Consider the following 20,957-nt stretch of genomic DNA (forward strand, 5'->3'; position numbering starts at 1 on the left):
GTTATTAGAACCGACCAAACCTTCGAAGATTGATGGAATACCAAGAATGTTTGACCAAAACTATCGATTCCCGTTATTAGAACCGACCAAACCTTGGAAGATTGATGGAATACCAAGAATGTTTGACCAAAACTATCGATTCCCGTGATAAGAAAAGACCAATCTTTCGAATATTGATGGAATTCTAAGAATGTTTGACCAAAATTATCGTTTCCCGTAATTAGTACCTACCAAACCTTCGAAGATTGATGGAATATTAAGAATGTTTGACCAAAACTATTGATTCCCGTGATTAGAACAGACCAATCTTTCGAATATTGATGGAATACCAAGAATGTTTGATCAAAACTATCGATTTCCTTTTATAGGACCAAATAATCTTTCGAAGATTGAACGAATACCAAGAGTTACAGATCAGAACTATCGATTCGCTTTCTTAAAACAAAACAATCTTTCGAAGATTGATGAAATTCCAAGAATGTTTCACCAAAACTATCGATTTCTTTTTATAGGACCGAATAATCTTTCGAAGTTTGATGGAATTCCAAGAATGTTTTACCAAAACTATCGATTTCCTTTTATAGGACCGAATAATATTTCGAAGATTGATGGAATACCAAGAATGTTTGACCAAAACTATGAATTTCCTTTTATAGGACCCAATAAACTTGCGAAGATTGATGGAATTCCAAGAATTTTTTACCAAAACTATCGATTCCCGTTATTAGAACCGACCAAACCTTCGAAGATTGATGAAATACCAAGAATGTTTGATCAAAATTATCGATTCCCGTGATTAGAACAGACAATTCTTTCCAAAAATTGAAGGAATTCTAAGAATGTTTGACCAAAACTATCGATTTTCGTGATTGGAATAGACCAATCTTTCGAAAATTGATGGAAGTCCAAGAATGGTTGACCAAAATTATCGATTCCCGTTATTAGAACAGACCAATCTTTCGAATATTGATGGAATTCTAAGAATAATTGACCAAATCTTTTGATTTCCTTTATTAGAACCGACCAAACCTTCGAAGATTGATGGAATACCAAGAATTTTTGACCAAAACAATCGATTCCCGTGATTAGAACAGAAAAATCTTTCGAATAATGATGGAATTCTAAGAATGTTTGACCAAAACTATCGATTCCCGTTATTAGAACCGACCAAACCTTGGAATATTGATGGAATACCAAGAATGTTTGACCAAAACTATCGATTCCCGTGATTAGAACAGACCAATCTTTCGAATATTGATGGAATACCAAGAATGTTTGATCAAAACTATCGATTTCCTTTTATAGGACCAAATAATCTTTCGAAGATTGATGGAATTCCAAGAATTTTTTACCAAAACTATTAATTTCCGTTATTAGAACCGACGAAACCTTCGAAGATTGATGGAATACCAAGGTTGTTTGACCAAAACTATCGATTTCCTTTTATAGGACCGAATAATATTTCGAAGGTTGATGGAATTCCAAGAATGTTTGACCAAAACTATCTATTCCCGGGATTAGAACAGACCAATCTTTCGAATATTGATGGAATTCTAAGAATGTTTGACAAAAACTATCGATTCCCGTTATTAGAACCAACCAAACTTTCGAAGATTGATGGAATACCAAGAATGTTTGACCAAAACTATCGATTCCCGTGATTTGAACAGACCAATCTTTCGAATATTGATGGAATACCAAGAATGTTTGATCAAAACTATCGATTTCCTTTTATAGGACCAAATAATCTTTCGAAGATTGATGGAATTCCAAGAATTTTTTACCAAAACTATTAATTTCCGTTATTAGAACCGACGAAACCTTCGAAGATTGATGGAATACCAAGGTTGTTTGACCAAAACTATCGATTTCCTTTTATAGGACCGAATAATATTTCGAAGGTTGATGGAATTCCAAGAATGTTTGACCAAAACTATCTATTCCCGGGATTAGAACAGACCAATCTTTCGAATATTGATGGAATTCTAAGAATGTTTGACAAAAACTATCGATTCCCGTTATTAGTACCTACCAAACCTTCGAAGATTGATGGAATATTAAGAATGTTTGACCAAAACTATTGATTCCCGTGATTAGAACAGACCAAACTTTCGAATATTGATGGAATACCAAGAATGTTTGATCAAAACTATCAATTCGCTTTCTGAAAACAAAACAATCTTTCAAAGATTGAGGAAATTCCAAGAATGTTTCACCAAAACTATCGATTTCCATTTATAGGACCGAATAATCTTTCGAAGATTGATGGAATTCCAAGAATGTTTTACCAAAACTATCAATTTCCGTTATTAGAACCGACGAAACCTTCGAAGATTGATGGAATACCAAAATTGTTTAACCAAAGTTATCGATTTCCTTTCTATCGACCGAATAATATTTCGAAGATTGATGGAATACCAAGAATGTTTGACAAAAACTATCGATTCCCGTTATTAGAACCGACCAAACCTTCGAAGATTGATGAAATACCAAGAATGTTTGATCTAAACTATCGATTCCCGTGATTAGAACAGACAATTCTTTCCAAAAATTGAAGGAATTCTAAGAATGTTTGACCAAAACTATCGATTCTCGTGATTAGAATAGACCAATCTTTCGAAAATTGATGGAAGTCCAAGAATGTTTGACCAAAACTATCGATTCCCGTGATTAGAACAGACCAATCTTTCGAATATTGATGGAATACCAAGATTGTTTGACCAAAACTATCGATTCCCGTGATTAGAACAGAAAAATCTTTCGAATATTGATGGAATTCTAAGAATGTTTGACCAAAACTATCGATTCCCGTTTTTAGAACCGACCAAACTTTCGAAGATTGATGGAATACCAAGAATGTTTGACCAAAACTATCGATTTCCTTTCAATTGACCGAATAATATTTCAAAGATTGATAGAATTCTAAGAATGTTTGACCAAAACTATCGATTCCCGTTATTAGAACCAACTAAACCTTCAAAGATTGATGGAATACCAAGAATGTTTGACCAAAACTATCAATTTCCGTTATTAGAACCGACCAAACCTTCGAAGATTGATGGAATACCAAGAATGTTTGACCAAAACTATCGATTCCCGTGATTAGAACAGACCAATCTTTCGAATATTGATGGAATTCTAAGAATAATTGACCAAAACTTTTGATTCCCGTTATTAGAACCGACCAAACCTTCGAAGATTGATGGAATACCAAGAATGTTTGACCAAAACTATCGATTCCCGTTATTAGAACCGACCAAACCTTGGAAGATTGATGGAATACCAAGAATGTTTGACCAAAACTATCGATTCCCGTGATTAGAAAAGACCAATCTTTCGAATATTGATGGAATTCTAAGAATGTTTGACCAAAATTATCGTTTCCCGTAATTAGTACCTACCAAACCTTCGAAGATTGATGGAATATTAAGAATGTTTGACCAAAACTATTGATTCCCGTGATTAGAACAGACCAATCTTTCGAATATTGATGGAATACCAAGAATGTTTGATCAAAACTATCGATTTCCTTTTATAGGACCAAATAATCTTTCGAAGATTGAACGAATACCAAGAGTTACAGATCAGAACTATCGATTCGCTTTCTTAAAACAAAACAATCTTTCGAAGATTGATGAAATTCCAAGAATGTTTCACCAAAACTATCGATTTCTTTTTATAGGACCGAATAATCTTTCGAAGTTTGATGGAATTCCAAGAATGTTTTACCAAAACTATCGATTTCCTTTTATAGGACCGAATAATATTTCGAAGATTGATGGAATACCAAGAATGTTTGACCAAAACTATGAATTTCCTTTTATAGGACCCAATAAACTTGCGAAGATTGATGGAATTCCAAGAATTTTTTACCAAAACTATCGATTCCCGTTATTAGAACCGACCAAACCTTCGAAGATTGATGAAATACCAAGAATGTTTGATCAAAATTATCGATTCCCGTGATTAGAACAGACAATTCTTTCCAAAAATTGAAGGAATTCTAAGAATGTTTGACCAAAACTATCGATTTTCGTGATTGGAATAGACCAATCTTTCGAAAATTGATGGAAGTCCAAGAATGGTTGACCAAAATTATCGATTCCCGTTATTAGAACAGACCAATCTTTCGAATATTGATGGAATTCTAAGAATAATTGACCAAATCTTTTGATTTCCTTTATTAGAACCGACCAAACCTTCGAAGATTGATGGAATACCAAGAATTTTTGACCAAAACAATCGATTCCCGTTATTAGAACCGACCAATCTTTCGAAAATTAATGGAAGTCCAAGAATGTTTCACCAAAACTATCGATTTCCTTTTATAGGACCGAATAATCTTTCGAAGATTGATGGAATTCCAAGAATGTTTTACCAAAACTATCAATTTCCGTTATTAGAACCAACGAAACCTTCGAAGATTGATGGAATACCAAGGTTGTTTGACCAAAACTATCGATTTCCTTTCAATTGACCGAATAATATTTCGAAGATTGATAGAATTTTAAGAATGTTTGACCAAAACTATCGATTCCCGTTATTAGTACCTACCAAACCTTCGAAGATTGATGGAATATTAAGAATGTTTGACCAAAACTATTGATTCCCGTGATTAGAACAGACCAAACTTTCGAATATTGATGGAATATCAAGAATGTTTGATAAAAACTATCGATTTCCTTTTATAGGACCAAATAATCTTTCGAAGATTGAACGAATACCAAGAGTTACAGATCAGAACTATCGATTCGCTTTCATAAAACAAAACAATCTTTCGAAGATTGATGAAATTCCAAGAATGTTTCACCAAAACTATCGATTTCCTTTTATAGGACCGACGAAACCTTCGAAGATTGATGGAATACCAAGGTTGTTTGACCAAAACTATCGATTTCCTTTTATAGGACCGAATAATCTTTCGAAGATTGTTAAAATTCTGAGAATGTTAAACCAAAGTTATCGATTTCCTTTCAATTGACCGAATAATATTTCGAAGATTGATTGAATTCTAAGAATGTTTGATCAAAACTATCGATTACCGTTTTTAGAACCGACCAAACCTTCGAAGATTGATGGAATACCAAGAATTTTTGACCAAAACTATCGATTTCCTTTTATAGGACCGAATAATCTTTCGAAGATTGATCGAATTTCGAAATTGTTTAACCAAAGTTATCGATTTCCTTTCAATCGACCGAATAATATTTCGAAGATTGATAGAATTCTAAGAATAATTGACCAAAACTTTTGATTCCCGTTATTAGTACCTACCAAACCTTCGAAGATTGATGGAATATTAAGAATGTTTGACCAAAACTATTGATTCCCGTGATTAGAACAGACCAATCTTTCGAATATTGATGGAATACCAAGAATGTTTGATCAAAACTATCGATTTCCTTTTATAGGACCAAATAATCTTTCGAAGATTGAACGAATACCAAGAGTTACAGATCAGAAATATCGATTCGCTTTCTTAAAACAAAACAATCTTTCGAAGATTGATGAAATTCCAAGAATGTTTCACCAAAACTATCGATTTCCTTTTATAGGAACGAATAATCTTTCGAAGATTGATCGAATTCCGAAATTGTTTAACCAAAGTTATCGATTTCCTTTCAATCGACCGAATAATATTTCGAATATTGATGGAATTCCAAAATTGTTTAACCAAAGTTATCGATTTCCTTTCTATCGACCGAATAATATTTCGAAGATTGATAGAATTCTAAGAATGTTTGACAAAAACTATCGATTCCCGTTATTAGAACCGACCAATCTTTCGAAAATTAATGGAAGTCCAAGAATGTTTGACCAAAACTAAGGATTTTCTTTTATAGGACCCAATAAACTTGCGAAGATTGGTGGAATTCCAAGAATTTTTTACCAAAACTATCGATTCCCGTTATTAGAAACGACCAAACCTTCGAAGATTGATGAAATACCAAGAATGTTTGATCAAAATTATCGATTCCCGTGATTAGAACAGACAATTCTTTCCAAAAATTGAAGGACTTCTAAGAATGTTTGACCAAAGCTATCGATTATCGTGATTAGAATAGACCAATCTTTCGAAAATTGATGGAAGTCCAAGAATGGTTGACCAAAACTATCGATTCCCGTTTTTAGAACCGACCAAACTTTCGAAGATTGATGGAATACCAAGAATATTTGACCAAAACTATCGATTTTCGTTATTAGTACCTACCAAACCTTCGAAGATTGATGGAATATTAAGAATGTTTGACCAAAACTATTGATTCCCGTGATTAGAACAGACCAAACTTTCGAATATTGATGGAATATCAAGAATGTTTGATAAAAACTATCGATTTCCTTTTATAGGACCAAATAATCTTTCGAAGATTGATAGAATTCTGAGAATGTTAAACCAAAGTTATCGATTTCCTTTCAATTGACCGAATAATATTTCGAAGATTGATTGAATTCTAAGAATGTTTGACCAAAACTATCGATTCCCGTTATTAGAACCGACCAAACCTTCGAAGATTGATGAAATACCAAGAATGTTTGATCTAAACTATCGATTCCCGTGATTAGAACAGACAATTCTTTCCAAAAATTGAAGGAATTCTAAGAATGTTTGACCAAAACTATCGATTCTCGTGATTAGAATAGACCAATCTTTCGAAAATTGATGGAAGTCCAAGAATGTTTGACCAAAACTATCGATTCCCGTGATTAGAACAGACCAATCTTTCGAATATTGATGGAATACCAAGATTGTTTGACCAAAACTATCGATTCCCGTGATTAGAACAGAAAAATCTTTCGAATATTGATGGAATTCTAAGAATGTTTGACCAAAACTATCGATTCCCGTTTTTAGAACCGACCAAACTTTCGAAGATTGATGGAATACCAAGAATGTTTGACCAAAACTATCGATTTCCTTTCAATTGACCGAATAATATTTCAAAGATTGATAGAATTCTAAGAATGTTTGACCAAAACTATCGATTCCCGTTATTAGAACCAACTAAACCTTCAAAGATTGATGGAATACCAAGAATGTTTGACCAAAACTATCAATTTCCGTTATTAGAACCGACCAAACCTTCGAAGATTGATGGAATACCAAGAATGTTTGACCAAAACTATCGATTCCCGTGATTAGAACAGACCAATCTTTCGAATATTGATGGAATTCTAAGAATAATTGACCAAAACTTTTGATTCCCGTTATTAGAACCGACCAAACCTTCGAAGATTGATGGAATACCAAGAATGTTTGACCAAAACTATCGATTCCCGTTATTAGAACCGACCAAACCTTGGAAGATTGATGGAATACCAAGAATGTTTGACCAAAACTATCGATTCCCGTGATTAGAAAAGACCAATCTTTCGAATATTGATGGAATTCTAAGAATGTTTGACCAAAATTATCGTTTCCCGTAATTAGTACCTACCAAACCTTCGAAGATTGATGGAATATTAAGAATGTTTGACCAAAACTATTGATTCCCGTGATTAGAACAGACCAATCTTTCGAATATTGATGGAATACCAAGAATGTTTGATCAAAACTATCGATTTCCTTTTATAGGACCAAATAATCTTTCGAAGATTGAACGAATACCAAGAGTTACAGATCAGAACTATCGATTCGCTTTCTTAAAACAAAACAATCTTTCGAAGATTGATGAAATTCCAAGAATGTTTCACCAAAACTATCGATTTCTTTTTATAGGACCGAATAATCTTTCGAAGTTTGATGGAATTCCAAGAATGTTTTACCAAAACTATCGATTTCCTTTTATAGGACCGAATAATATTTCGAAGATTGATGGAATACCAAGAATGTTTGACCAAAACTATGAATTTCCTTTTATAGGACCCAATAAACTTGCGAAGATTGATGGAATTCCAAGAATTTTTTACCAAAACTATCGATTCCCGTTATTAGAACCGACCAAACCTTCGAAGATTGATGAAATACCAAGAATGTTTGATCAAAATTATCGATTCCCGTGATTAGAACAGACAATTCTTTCCAAAAATTGAAGGAATTCTAAGAATGTTTGACCAAAACTATCGATTTTCGTGATTGGAATAGACCAATCTTTCGAAAATTGATGGAAGTCCAAGAATGGTTGACCAAAATTATCGATTCCCGTTATTAGAACAGACCAATCTTTCGAATATTGATGGAATTCTAAGAATAATTGACCAAATCTTTTGATTTCCTTTATTAGAACCGACCAAACCTTCGAAGATTGATGGAATACCAAGAATTTTTGACCAAAACAATCGATTCCCGTTATTAAAACCGACCAATCTTTCGAAAATTAATGGAAGTCCAAGAATGTTTCACCAAAACTATCGATTTCCTTTTATAGGACCGAATAATCTTTCGAAGATTGATGGAATTCCAAGAATGTTTTACCAAAACTATCAATTTCCGTTATTAGAACCAACGAAACCTTCGAAGATTGATGGAATACCAAGGTTGTTTGACCAAAACTATCGATTTCCTTTCAATTGACCGAATAATATTTCGAAGATTGATAGAATTTTAAGAATGTTTGACCAAAACTATCGATTCCCGTTATTAGTACCTACCAAACCTTCGAAGATTGATGGAATATTAAGAATGTTTGACCAAAACTATTGATTCCCGTGATTAGAACAGACCAAACTTTCGAATATTGATGGAATATCAAGAATGTTTGATAAAAACTATCGATTTCCTTTTATAGGACCAAATAATCTTTCGAAGATTGAACGAATACCAAGAGTTACAGATCAGAACTATCGATTCGCTTTCATAAAACAAAACAATCTTTCGAAGATTGATGAAATTCCAAGAATGTTTCACCAAAACTATCGATTTCCTTTTATAGGACCGACGAAACCTTCGAAGATTGATGGAATACCAAGGTTGTTTGACCAAAACTATCGATTTCCTTTTATAGGACCGAATAATCTTTCGAAGATTGTTAAAATTCTGAGAATGTTAAACCAAAGTTATCGATTTCCTTTCAATTGACCGAATAATATTTCGAAGATTGATTGAATTCTAAGAATGTTTGATCAAAACTATCGATTACCGTTTTTAGAACCGACCAAACCTTCGAAGATTGATGGAATACCAAGAATTTTTGACCAAAACTATCGATTTCCTTTTATAGGACCGAATAATCTTTCGAAGATTGATCGAATTTCGAAATTGTTTAACCAAAGTTATCGATTTCCTTTCAATCGACCGAATAATATTTCGAAGATTGATAGAATTCTAAGAATAATTGACCAAAACTTTTGATTCCCGTTATTAGTACCTACCAAACCTTCGAAGATTGATGGAATATTAAGAATGTTTGACCAAAACTATTGATTCCCGTGATTAGAACAGACCAATCTTTCGAATATTGATGGAATACCAAGAATGTTTGATCAAAACTATCGATTTCCTTTTATAGGACCAAATAATCTTTCGAAGATTGAACGAATACCAAGAGTTACAGATCAGAAATATCGATTCGCTTTCTTAAAACAAAACAATCTTTCGAAGATTGATGAAATTCCAAGAATGTTTCACCAAAACTATCGATTTCCTTTTATAGGAACGAATAATCTTTCGAAGATTGATCGAATTCCGAAATTGTTTAACCAAAGTTATCGATTTCCTTTCAATCGACCGAATAATATTTCGAATATTGATGGAATTCCAAAATTGTTTAACCAAAGTTATCGATTTCCTTTCTATCGACCGAATAATATTTCGAAGATTGATAGAATTCTAAGAATGTTTGACAAAAACTATCGATTCCCGTTATTAGAACCGACCAATCTTTCGAAAATTAATGGAAGTCCAAGAATGTTTGACCAAAACTAAGGATTTTCTTTTATAGGACCCAATAAACTTGCGAAGATTGGTGGAATTCCAAGAATTTTTTACCAAAACTATCGATTCCCGTTATTAGAAACGACCAAACCTTCGAAGATTGATGAAATACCAAGAATGTTTGATCAAAATTATCGATTCCCGTGATTAGAACAGACAATTCTTTCCAAAAATTGAAGGACTTCTAAGAATGTTTGACCAAAGCTATCGATTATCGTGATTAGAATAGACCAATCTTTCGAAAATTGATGGAAGTCCAAGAATGGTTGACCAAAACTATCGATTCCCGTTTTTAGAACCGACCAAACTTTCGAAGATTGATGGAATACCAAGAATATTTGACCAAAACTATCGATTTTCGTTATTAGTACCTACCAAACCTTCGAAGATTGATGGAATATTAAGAATGTTTGACCAAAACTATTGATTCCCGTGATTAGAACAGACCAAACTTTCGAATATTGATGGAATATCAAGAATGTTTGATAAAAACTATCGATTTCCTTTTATAGGACCAAATAATCTTTCGAAGATTGATAGAATTCTGAGAATGTTAAACCAAAGTTATCGATTTCCTTTCAATTGACCGAATAATATTTCGAAGATTGATTGAATTCTAAGAATGTTTGACCAAAACTATCGATTACCGTTTTTAGAACCGACCAAACCTTCGAAGATTGATGGAATACCAAGAATTTTTGACCCGATTTCCTTTTATAGGACCGAATAATCTTTCGAAGATTGATCGAATTCCGAAATTGTTTAACCAAAGTTATCGATTTCCTTTCAATCGACCGAATAATATTTCGAAGATTGATAGAATTCTAAGAATAATTGACCAAAACTTTTGATTCCCGTTACTAGAACCGACCAAACCTTCGAAGATTGATGGAATACCAAGAATGTTTGACCAAAACTATCAATTTCCGTTATTAGAACCGACCAAACCTTCGAAGATTGACGGAATACCAAGGTTGTATGACCAAAACTATCGATTTCCTTTTATAGGACCGAATAATCTTTCGAAGATTGATCGAATTCCGAAAATGTTAAACCAAAGTTATCGATTTCCTTTCAATTGACCGAATAATATTTCGAAGATTGATTGAATTCTAAGAATGTTTGACCAAAACTATCGATTACCGTTTTTAGAACCGACCAAACCTTCGAAGATTGATGGAATACCAAGAATTTTTGACCCGATTTCCTTTTATAGGACCGAATAATCTTTCGAAGATTGATCGAGTTCCGAAATTGTTTAACCAAAGTTATCGATTTCCTTTCAATCGACCGAATAATATTTCGAATATTGATGGAATTCTAAGAATGTTTGACAAAAACTATCGATTCCCGTTATTAGAACCGACCAATCTTTCGAAAATTAATGGAAGTCCAAGAATGTTTGACCAAAACTAAGGATTTCCTTTTATAGGACCCAATAAACTTGCGAAGATTGGTGGAATTCCAAGAATTTTTTACCAAAACTATCGATTCCCGTTATTAGAAACGACCAAACCTTCGAAGATTGATGAAATACCAAGAATGTTTGATCAAAATTATCGATTCCCGTGATTAGAACAGACAATTCTTTCCAAAAATTGAAGGACTTCTAAGAATGTTTGACCAAAGCTATCGATTATCGTGATTAGAATAGACCAATCTTTCGAAAATTGATGGAAGTCCAAGAATGGTTGACCAAAACTATCGATTCCCGTTTTTAGAACCGACCAAACTTTCGAAGATTGATGGAATACCAAGAATATTTGACCAAAACTATCGATTTCCTTTTATAGGACCAAATAATCTTTCGAAAATTAATGGAATACTAAGAATTTTTAACAAAACTATCGATTTCCTTTTATAGGACCGAATAATCTTTCGAAGATTGATAGAATTCTGAGAATGTTTAACCAAAGTTATCGATTTCCTTTCAATTGACCGAATAATATTTAGAAGATTGATAGAATTCTAAGAATGTTTGACAAAAACTATCGATTTCCTTTTATAGGACCGAATAATCTTTCGAAGATTGATGGAATTCCGAGAATTTTTTACCAAAACTATCGATTCCCGTTATTAGAACCGACCAAACCTTCGATGATGAAATACCAAGAATGTTTGTTCAAAATTATCGATTCCCGTGATTAGAACAGACAATTCTTTCGAAAATTGATGAAAGTCCAAGAATGGTTGACCAAAACTACCGATTCCCGTTTTTAGAACCGACATAACTTTCGAAGATTGATGGAATACCAAGAATGTTTGACCAAAACTATCGATTTCCTTTCAATTGACCGAATAATATTTCGAAGATTGATAGAATTTTAAGAATGTTTGACCAAAACTATCGATTCCCGTTATTAGTACCTACCAAACCTTCGAAGATTGATGGAATATTAAGAATGTTTGACCAAAACTATTGATTCCCGTGATTAGAACGGACCAAACTTTCGAATATTGATGGAATATCAAGAATGTTTGATAAAAACTATCGATTTCCTTTTATAGGACCAAATAATCTTTCGAAGATTGAACGAATACCAAGAGTTACAGATCAGAACTATCGATTCGCTTTCATAAAACAAAACAATCTTTCGAAGATTGATGAAATTCCAAGAATGTTTCACCAAAACTATCGATTTCCTTTTATAGGACCGACGAAACCTTCGAAGATTGATGGAATACCAAGGTTGTTTGACCAAAACTATCGATTTCCTTTTATAGGACCGAATAATCTTTCGAAGATTGTTAAAATTCTGAGAATGTTAAACCAAAGTTATCGATTTCCTTTCAATTGACCGAATAATATTTCGAAGATTGATTGAATTCTAAGAATGTTTGATCAAAACTATCGATTACCGTTTTTAGAACCGACCAAACCTTCGAAGATTGATGGAATACCAAGAATTTTTGACCAAAACTATCGATTTCCTTTTATAGGACCGAATAATCTTTCGAAGATTGATCGAATTTCGAAATTGTTTAACCAAAGTTATCGATTTCCTTTCAATCGACCGAATAATATTTCGAAGATTGATAGAATTCTAAGAATAATTGACCAAAACTTTTGATTCCCGTTATTAGTACCTACCAAACCTTCGAAGATTGATGGAATATTAAGAATGTTTGACCAAAACTATTGATTCCCGTGATTAGAACAGACCAATCTTTCGAATATTGATGGAATACCAAGAATGTTTGATCAAAACTATCGATTTCCTTTTATAGGACCAAATAATCTTTCGAAGATTGAACGAATACCAAGAGTTACAGATCAGAAATATCGATTCGCTTTCTTAAAACAAAACAATCTTTCGAAGATTGATGAAATTCCAAGAATGTTTCACCAAAACTATCGATTTCCTTTTATAGGAACGAATAATCTTTCGAAGATTGATCGAATTCCGAAATTGTTTAACCAAAGTTATCGATTTCCTTTCAATCGACCGAATAATATTTCGAATATTGATGGAATTCTAAGAATGTTTGACAAAAACTATCGATTCCCGTTATTAGAACCGACCAATCTTTCGAAAATTAATGGAAGTCCAAGAATGTTTGACCAAAACTAAGGATTTTCTTTTATAGGACCCAATAAACTTGCGAAGATTGGTGGAATTCCAAGAATTTTTTACCAAAACTATCGATTCCCGTTATTAGAAACGACCAAACCTTCGAAGATTGATGAAATACCAAGAATGTTTGATCACAATTATCGATTCCCGTGATTAGAACAGACAATTCTTTCCAAAAATTGAAGGACTTCTAAGAATGTTTGACCAAAGCTATCGATTATCGTGATTAGAATAGACCAATCTTTCGAAAATTGATGGAAGTCCAAGAATGGTTGACCAAAACTATCGATTCCCGTTTTTAGAACCGACCAAACTTTCGAAGATTGATGGAATACCAAGAATATTTGACCAAAACTATCGATTTTCGTTATTAGTACCTACCAAACCTTCGAAGATTGATGGAATATTAAGAATGTTTGACCAAAACTATTGATTCCCGTGATTAGAACAGACCAAACTTTCGAATATTGATGGAATATCAAGAATGTTTGATAAAAACTATCGATTTCCTTTTATAGGACCAAATAATCTTTCGAAGATTGATAGAATTCTGAGAATGTTAAACCAAAGTTATCGATTTCCTTTCAATTGACCGAATAATATTTCGAAGATTGATTGAATTCTAAGAATGTTTGACCAAAACTATCGATTACCGTTTTTAGAACCGACCAAACCTTCGAAGATTGATGGAATACCAAGAATTTTTGACCCGATTTCCTTTTATAGGAACGAATAATCTTTCGAAGATTGATCGAATTCCGAAATTGTTTAACCAAAGTTATCGATTTCCTTTCAATTGACCGAATAATATTTCGAAGATTGATTGAATTCTAAGAATGTTTGATCAAAACTATCGATTACCGTTTTTAGAACCGACCAAACCTTCGAAGATTGATGGAATACCAAGAATTTTTGACCAAAACTATCGATTTCCTTTTATAGGACCGAATAATCTTTCGAAGATTGATCGAATTTCGAAATTGTTTAACCAAAGTTATCGATTTCCTTTCAATCGACCGAATAATATTTCGAAGATTGATAGAATTCTAAGAATAATTGACCAAAACTTTTGATTCCCGTTATTAGTACCTACCAAACCTTCGAAGATTGATGGAATATTAAGAATGTTTGACCAAAACTATTGATTCCCGTGATTAGAACAGACCAATCTTTCGAATATTGATGGAATACCAAGAATGTTTGATCAAAACTATCGATTTCCTTTTATAGGACCAAATAATCTTTCGAAGATTGAACGAATACCAAGAGTTACAGATCAGAAATATCGATTCGCTTTCTTAAAACAAAACAATCTTTCGAAGATTGATGAAATTCCAAGAATGTTTCACCAAAACTATCGATTTCCTTTTATAGGAACGAATAATCTTTCGAAGATTGATCGAATTCCGAAATTGTTTAACCAAAGTTATCGATTTCCTTTCAATCGACCGAATAATATTTCGAATATTGATGGAATTCTAAGAATGTTTGACAAAAACTATCGATTCCCGTTATTAGAACCGACCAATCTTTCGAAAATTAATGGAAGTCCAAGAATGTTTGACCAAAACTAAGGATTTTCTTTTATAGGACCCAATAAACTTGCGAAGATTGGTGGAATTCCAAGAATTTTTTACCAAAACTATCGATTCCCGTTATTAGAAACGACCAAACCTTCGAAGATTGATGAAATACCAAGAATGTTTGATCAAAATTATCGATTCCCGTGATTAGAACAGACAATTCTTTCCAAAAATTGAAGGACTTCTAAGAATGTTTGACCAAAGCTATCGATTATCGTGATTAGAATAGACCAATCTTTCGAAAATTGATGGAAGTCCAAGAATGGTTGACCAAAACTATCGATTCCCGTTTTTAGAACCGACCAAACTTTCGAAGATTGATGGAATACCAAGAATATTTGACCAAAACTATCGATTTTCGTTATTAGTACCTACCAAACCTTCGAAGATTGATGGAATATTAAGAATGTTTGACCAAAACTATTGATTCCCGTGATTAGAACAGACCAAACTTTCGAATATTGATGGAATATCAAGAATGTTTGATAAAAACTATCGATTTCCTTTTATAGGACCAAATAATCTTTCGAAGATTGATAGAATTCTGAGAATGTTAAACCAAAGTTATCGATTTCCTTTCAATTGACCGAATAATATTTCGAAGATTGATTGAATTCTAAGAATGTTTGACCAAAACTATCGATTACCGTTTTTAGAACCGACCAAACCTTCGAAGATTGATGGAATACCAAGAATTTTTGACCCGATTTCCTTTTATAGGAACGAATAATCTTTCGAAGATTGATCGAATTCCGAAATTGTTTAACCAAAGTTATCGATTTCCTTTCAATCGACCGAATAATATTTCGAATATTGATGGAATTCTAAGAATGTTTGACAAAAACTATCGATTCCCGTTATTAGAACCGACCAATCTTTCGAAAATTAATGGAAGTCCAAGAATGTTTGACCAAAACTAAGGATTTTCTTTTATAGGACCCAATAAACTTGCGAAGATTGGTGGAATTCCAAGAATTTTTTACCAAAACTATCGATTCCCGTTATTAGAAACGACCAAACCTTCGAAGATTGATGAAATACCAAGAATGTTTGATCAAAATTATCGATTCCCGTGATTAGAACAGACAATTCTTTCCAAAAATTGAAGGACTTCTAAGAATGTTTGACCAAAGCTATCGATTATCGTGATTAGAATAGACCAATCTTTCGAAAATTGATGGAAGTCCAAGAATGGTTGACCAAAACTATCGATTCCCGTTTTTAGAACCGACCAAACTTTCGAAGATTGATGGAATACCAAGAATATTTGACCAAAACTATCGATTTTCGTTATTAGTACCTACCAAACCTTCGAAGATTGATGGAATATTAAGAATGTTTGACCAAAACTATTGATTCCCGTGATTAGAACAGACCAAACTTTCGAATATTGATGGAATATCAAGAATGTTTGATAAAAACTATCGATTTCCTTTTATAGGACCAAATAATCTTTCGAAGATTGATAGAATTCTGAGAATGTTAAACCAAAGTTATCGATTTCCTTTCAATTGACCGAATAATATTTCGAAGATTGATTGAATTCTAAGAATGTTTGACCAAAACTATCGATTACCGTTTTTAGAACCGACCAAACCTTCGAAGATTGATGGAATACCAAGAATTTTTGACCCGATTTCCTTTTATAGGACCGAATAATCTTTTGAAGATTGATCGAATTCCGAAATTGTTTAACCAAAGTTATCGATTTCCTTTCAATCGACCGAATAATATTTCGAAGATTGATAGAATTCTAAGAATAATTGACCAAAACTTTTGATTCCCGTTACTAGAACCGACCAAACCTTCGAAGATTGATGGAATACCAAGAATGTTTGACCAAAACTATCAATTTCCGTTATTAGAACCGACCAAACCTTCGAAGATTGACGGAATACCAAGGTTGTTTGACCAAAACTATCGATTTCCTTTTATAGGACCGAATAATCTTTCGAAGATTGATCGAATTCCGAAAATGTTTAACCAAAGTTATCGATTTCCTTTCAATCGACCGAATAATATTTCGAATATTGATGGAATTCTAAGAATGTTTGACAAAAACTATCGATTCCCGTTATTAGAACCGACCAATCTTTCGAAAATTAATGGAAGTCCAAGAATGTTTGACCAAAACTATGGATTTCCTTTTATAGGACCCAATAAACTTGCGAAGATTGGTGGAATTCCAAGAATTTTTTACCAAAACTATCGATTCCCGTTATTAGAACCGACCAAACCTTCGAAGATTGATGAAATACCAAGAATGTTTGATCAAAATTATCGATTCCCGTGATTAGAACAGACAATTCTTTCCAAAAATTGAAGGAATTCTAAGAATGTTTGACCAAAGCTATCGATTATCGTGATTAGAATAGACCAATCTTTCGAAAATTGATGGAAGTCCAAGAATGGTTGACCAAAACTATCGATTCCCGTTTTTAGAACCGACCAAACTTTCGAAGATTGATGGAATACCAAGAATGTTTGATCAAAACTATCGATTCCCGTGATTAGAACAGACCAATCTTTTGAATATTGATGGAATTCTAAGAATGTTTGACAAAAACTATCGATTCTAAAGTTGGTAGGACTGCCTACCGACCAAAACAAATTAAATAAGGCTCCTCGTTTTTCGCGAGTTGTTGGCCGTTCTCTTACTGTAGTCGCTGACTTGGTACCTTGCCATCGTGAAATAGACCTTCCTCTGCGCCCTGGGACTGTTTGCAACCTCAACCTCTAAGATGTGGGGCGGTTTTGACGAGTCGGAGAAGCGCCCATGCCCAAGGGATGGACCAACATGCTGTTGCCAGAGGCGTCACTGCGAGCTTGATCGACTGCATTTGGAGCTGAGCGAGGTTCTCAAAGAAATCCAAATTATTAAACTCGCTGTTTGCGGTCAGCTGCCGGCCGGTTTGATGAATAAGGACACCAGGAGCGGGCTGCGAATTGATGTAAACAGAGCTACATTGCCCCGCTGCCAACCTAACAAGATGCCAACTGGTTTAGTGAAGAAAATAGCCCCGGCCCGTATCTTTGAGATTGCTGGCGATCTTTTTGTGGACTCGCCTCTTCAGTCAGCCATGGCTCACTGCGTCGGGGCCGACTTCCTGATGGGCGCGGGACTGGCAGTGACCTTTAGGACTAGATTTGGTTTCCAAGACTACTTACAGACGCTGGATCTATGCCCTGGTCAGGTCGCGCAGGTGTTCTGCGATAAAGAAGACCGCCTCGTCTTTCATCTTGTGACAAAGCCCCGTTCAGCCCGATGTAGACCTCTGCCTGGCGACTTCCGAGCTGCAGTCTTTGAGCTGGCGCGGCGCTGTGCTGAGTCGAGGGTGGCTACGCTCTCGATTCCCCGTATAGGCGCCGGATTGGATCGTCTCCCTTGGCCTTGGGTGCGCGGTGTTCTTGAGGAAGCTTTCGCTGGCGCTGACACTGAGGTGCTCGTGTTCACCCTCCCTGCTGAGAGAAGGCCGAGTAAGCAGAGAAGAGTGGCCCCACAACGACGTTGGTCTGGCGGCGCCCATAAGACCGTCCGAGCTCGAGATACCGCTGTGGAGGGTGGATTGGCTCGACACAGGGAGGACAACGCAGAGACGACGGGGGCCACCACTACGCCCTCTGTGTCCAGCCCCACCCTGGCGGCCAATAATACAGGTGAGAACGTTCCTTGCTTGTCGCTAGCCAATGACTCGTTGGCTGGTGTGCCACCTGCTCTCGCTGATAAGTCTCTTACTCCTGACAGACCGATAAGGACCAGTAAAAGCCGCCGGAAGATCTCTGCGGACGAGCGCTTTTACAATGACTGTCAGCGAAGGCTCCAAGCGCTGCTTGAGGCCGGTGGTGTTGAACCAGAACGCGAAGAGGAGCCGCCTTCCTCCCCCCTTGTCCTCAGGCGTAGCAGTGCCTCCCCTTTCATAAAAGCTGCTAAAAATACTGTCACCTCAACGGGTGGGTCCGCCGGGCGCGATCCGAAGGCCTGTGAGTTGACAGGGGCTTTATCTTCCCTCGCGTCCGGCTCCACCCCATCGATACAAAAATCAGGTGATGTACCCTTGGACTTTGCTCCTGAGGCTCTCTTTGCCGAGGGGGCTCTTTCTGGAACAACTCAGAAATCCAATCACCTTGCCCGCAGTAAGGCGTGTGGAGCAGAAACGAGAGCCGAGCCTGAAATCAGCAGCAGCCCAGCCCAGCAGACGAGAGTGCTACGGCCGAGGAAGGGCATCTTCCCAGCTGCGAGGCCTGATGTTATAAATCCATCAACGAGACCAAAAAACCTGCTCAGCAAGAGCAGCAAGACAGTCAGTTAAGCCAAAAACTTTCCCTACTTCTCTGGAACATCGAAGGTCTCAAAAATGTTTTTCCCTTACTTGATGTGAATTTTCTCTGTAAATTCGAGATAATTATCTTGACAGAGACCTTCCTGTTGACTGATTTTGCTATTCCTAACTTCTATTGTAAGCACTTGTTTGGAACAAAGAAAGAATCGGGGAGGCCGATGCGTGGCGTGTCGATCTTTTTCCGCTCAACTCTGGGAGTCTTGGCCAGCTGGACAGCTCTGGAAAATTCACTTATATTAAATTTTAACAACGTGAGCATTGTGGCCTCATATTTTAATCCATCTATGTCCAAAGATAGCATTTGGGACGAACTCACTGAGACTTTTTCCTTTATTTCAAATCCAGAGTCCGTAGTTTTTGCAGGCGACTATAACTGTCGCATTGACAAGGATAAAGGCAAAGGGGAATTGATCCACGAATTTATTCTGCTAAACAGCCTACAATTAATAAATAAAATCCCCTTACAAAGCACGTACACTTCAAAGAATGGCTCGAGTGTGATAGATATTGTAATGTGCAGCTCTCAGATCATTAACAAGTCTTTCAAAGTGGTGGATACATATTTGAGGAAGCATAGTGTATTGTGCGTGAAATTGGAAGTGCCCTTTAAAGTCAAATGCAGCCTAACTGCGATTACAGTAAAGACTGGGCGTAGAGTTATTGTGGAAAAGTTAGCTATGTGCGGAGAGGAGGCCAAACAATCTCTCCAAAATAATTTAAATGATAAGGATCTAAATGCCTTTTATAGCTGTCTGCTAATATTAGTTGAAAATGCAACTGTAAATTTGAATAGTGCAAATAAAAAGAATGGCCAGCCGTGGCACGACAGTGAATGCTTCATCCTTAAAAAACTTATCTTGAATATTAGAACAAAGGTTGATTCGTGTAGATTCAAGTCTTTACCTCCAACAGCGCAAAATAGAATCCGAGTGGCCCTTTGTGACGCCAAAGCTAACTACCGACAATTGTGTAAGATAAAAAAGGCCAAACATCAGGAACTACTTGACGAAAGAATCATTTTAGAGGCTGAGGCACGCTGCTACAGATTTCTTCGATTGAATGACATGGGCTCATCTCTTGTGGCCAATGATATTTCTATGTCATCATGGGTGCAATTTTTGGGCGGGGTTTTCAATAGAGAATGTCTGGGGCAGCGTGATCGTTTAAATCTAAAGACTAAGTTGAGGCTGTATGCGGGTGAAGTAACTCATTCTCCTTTTATTCAGGCGGAAGTTGAATTTGCTCTTCAGGCGATAAAAAAACAAAAAGGCTCCCGGTCCAGATGAGTTGCGAAATGGGGTGGTTAAGCACTTGTGGCAGGTTATTCCCGCCGAGATGACGGCCTTCCTAAATGTTTGTCTCGAGTTGGGCGCGTTTCCAAGTGCGTGGAAAACGTCCAATTTGAAATTACTATACAAGGGAAAGGGCAGCATCTCTGACGTCAATAATTATAGAGGCATAAGTGTTTGCTGCTCACTGTATGGGCTCCTGGACCGAGTGATGAACAATCGCCTTTACTCTCGCCTCATCGAGCTAATTCCGTCAAACCAATTTGGGTTCGTGAGAGGGAGGTCTACTCTACAGGCCG

The 20,957-nt window shown here is 35.5% G+C and overlaps 1 protein-coding gene across 1 annotated transcript; it reads left to right on the forward strand.

The window, feature by feature from the left end:
* Positions 1-17,626: 17,626 nt before the first annotated feature.
* LOC135946956 (uncharacterized) lies at positions 17,627-20,619 on the forward strand. Its single transcript, XM_065495461.1, has 2 exons — positions 17,627-19,073; positions 19,165-20,619. The coding sequence occupies exons 1-2, from the start codon at positions 17,771-17,773 to the stop codon at positions 19,281-19,283; spliced, it is 1,422 nt and encodes a 473-aa protein (XP_065351533.1). The 5' UTR covers positions 17,627-17,770; the 3' UTR covers positions 19,284-20,619.
* Positions 20,620-20,957: the final 338 nt, after the last annotated feature.

This window comes from Cloeon dipterum, chromosome X, assembly GCF_949628265.1.
Source record: "Cloeon dipterum chromosome X, ieCloDipt1.1, whole genome shotgun sequence".
Classification (NCBI taxonomy): domain Eukaryota; kingdom Metazoa; phylum Arthropoda; class Insecta; order Ephemeroptera; family Baetidae; genus Cloeon; species Cloeon dipterum.

Bases quoted from the DNA above. Each gene is read 5' to 3' on its own strand.
- LOC135946956 (XM_065495461.1), top strand. From the start codon at position 17,771: ATGTGGGGCGGTTTTGACGAGTCGGAGAAGCGCCCATGCCCAAGGGAT. The intron at 19,074-19,164 runs GTGATGTACCCT...CCTTGCCCGCAG, and splicing joins CCCATCGATACAAAAATCAG to TAAGGCGTGTGGAGCAGAAA.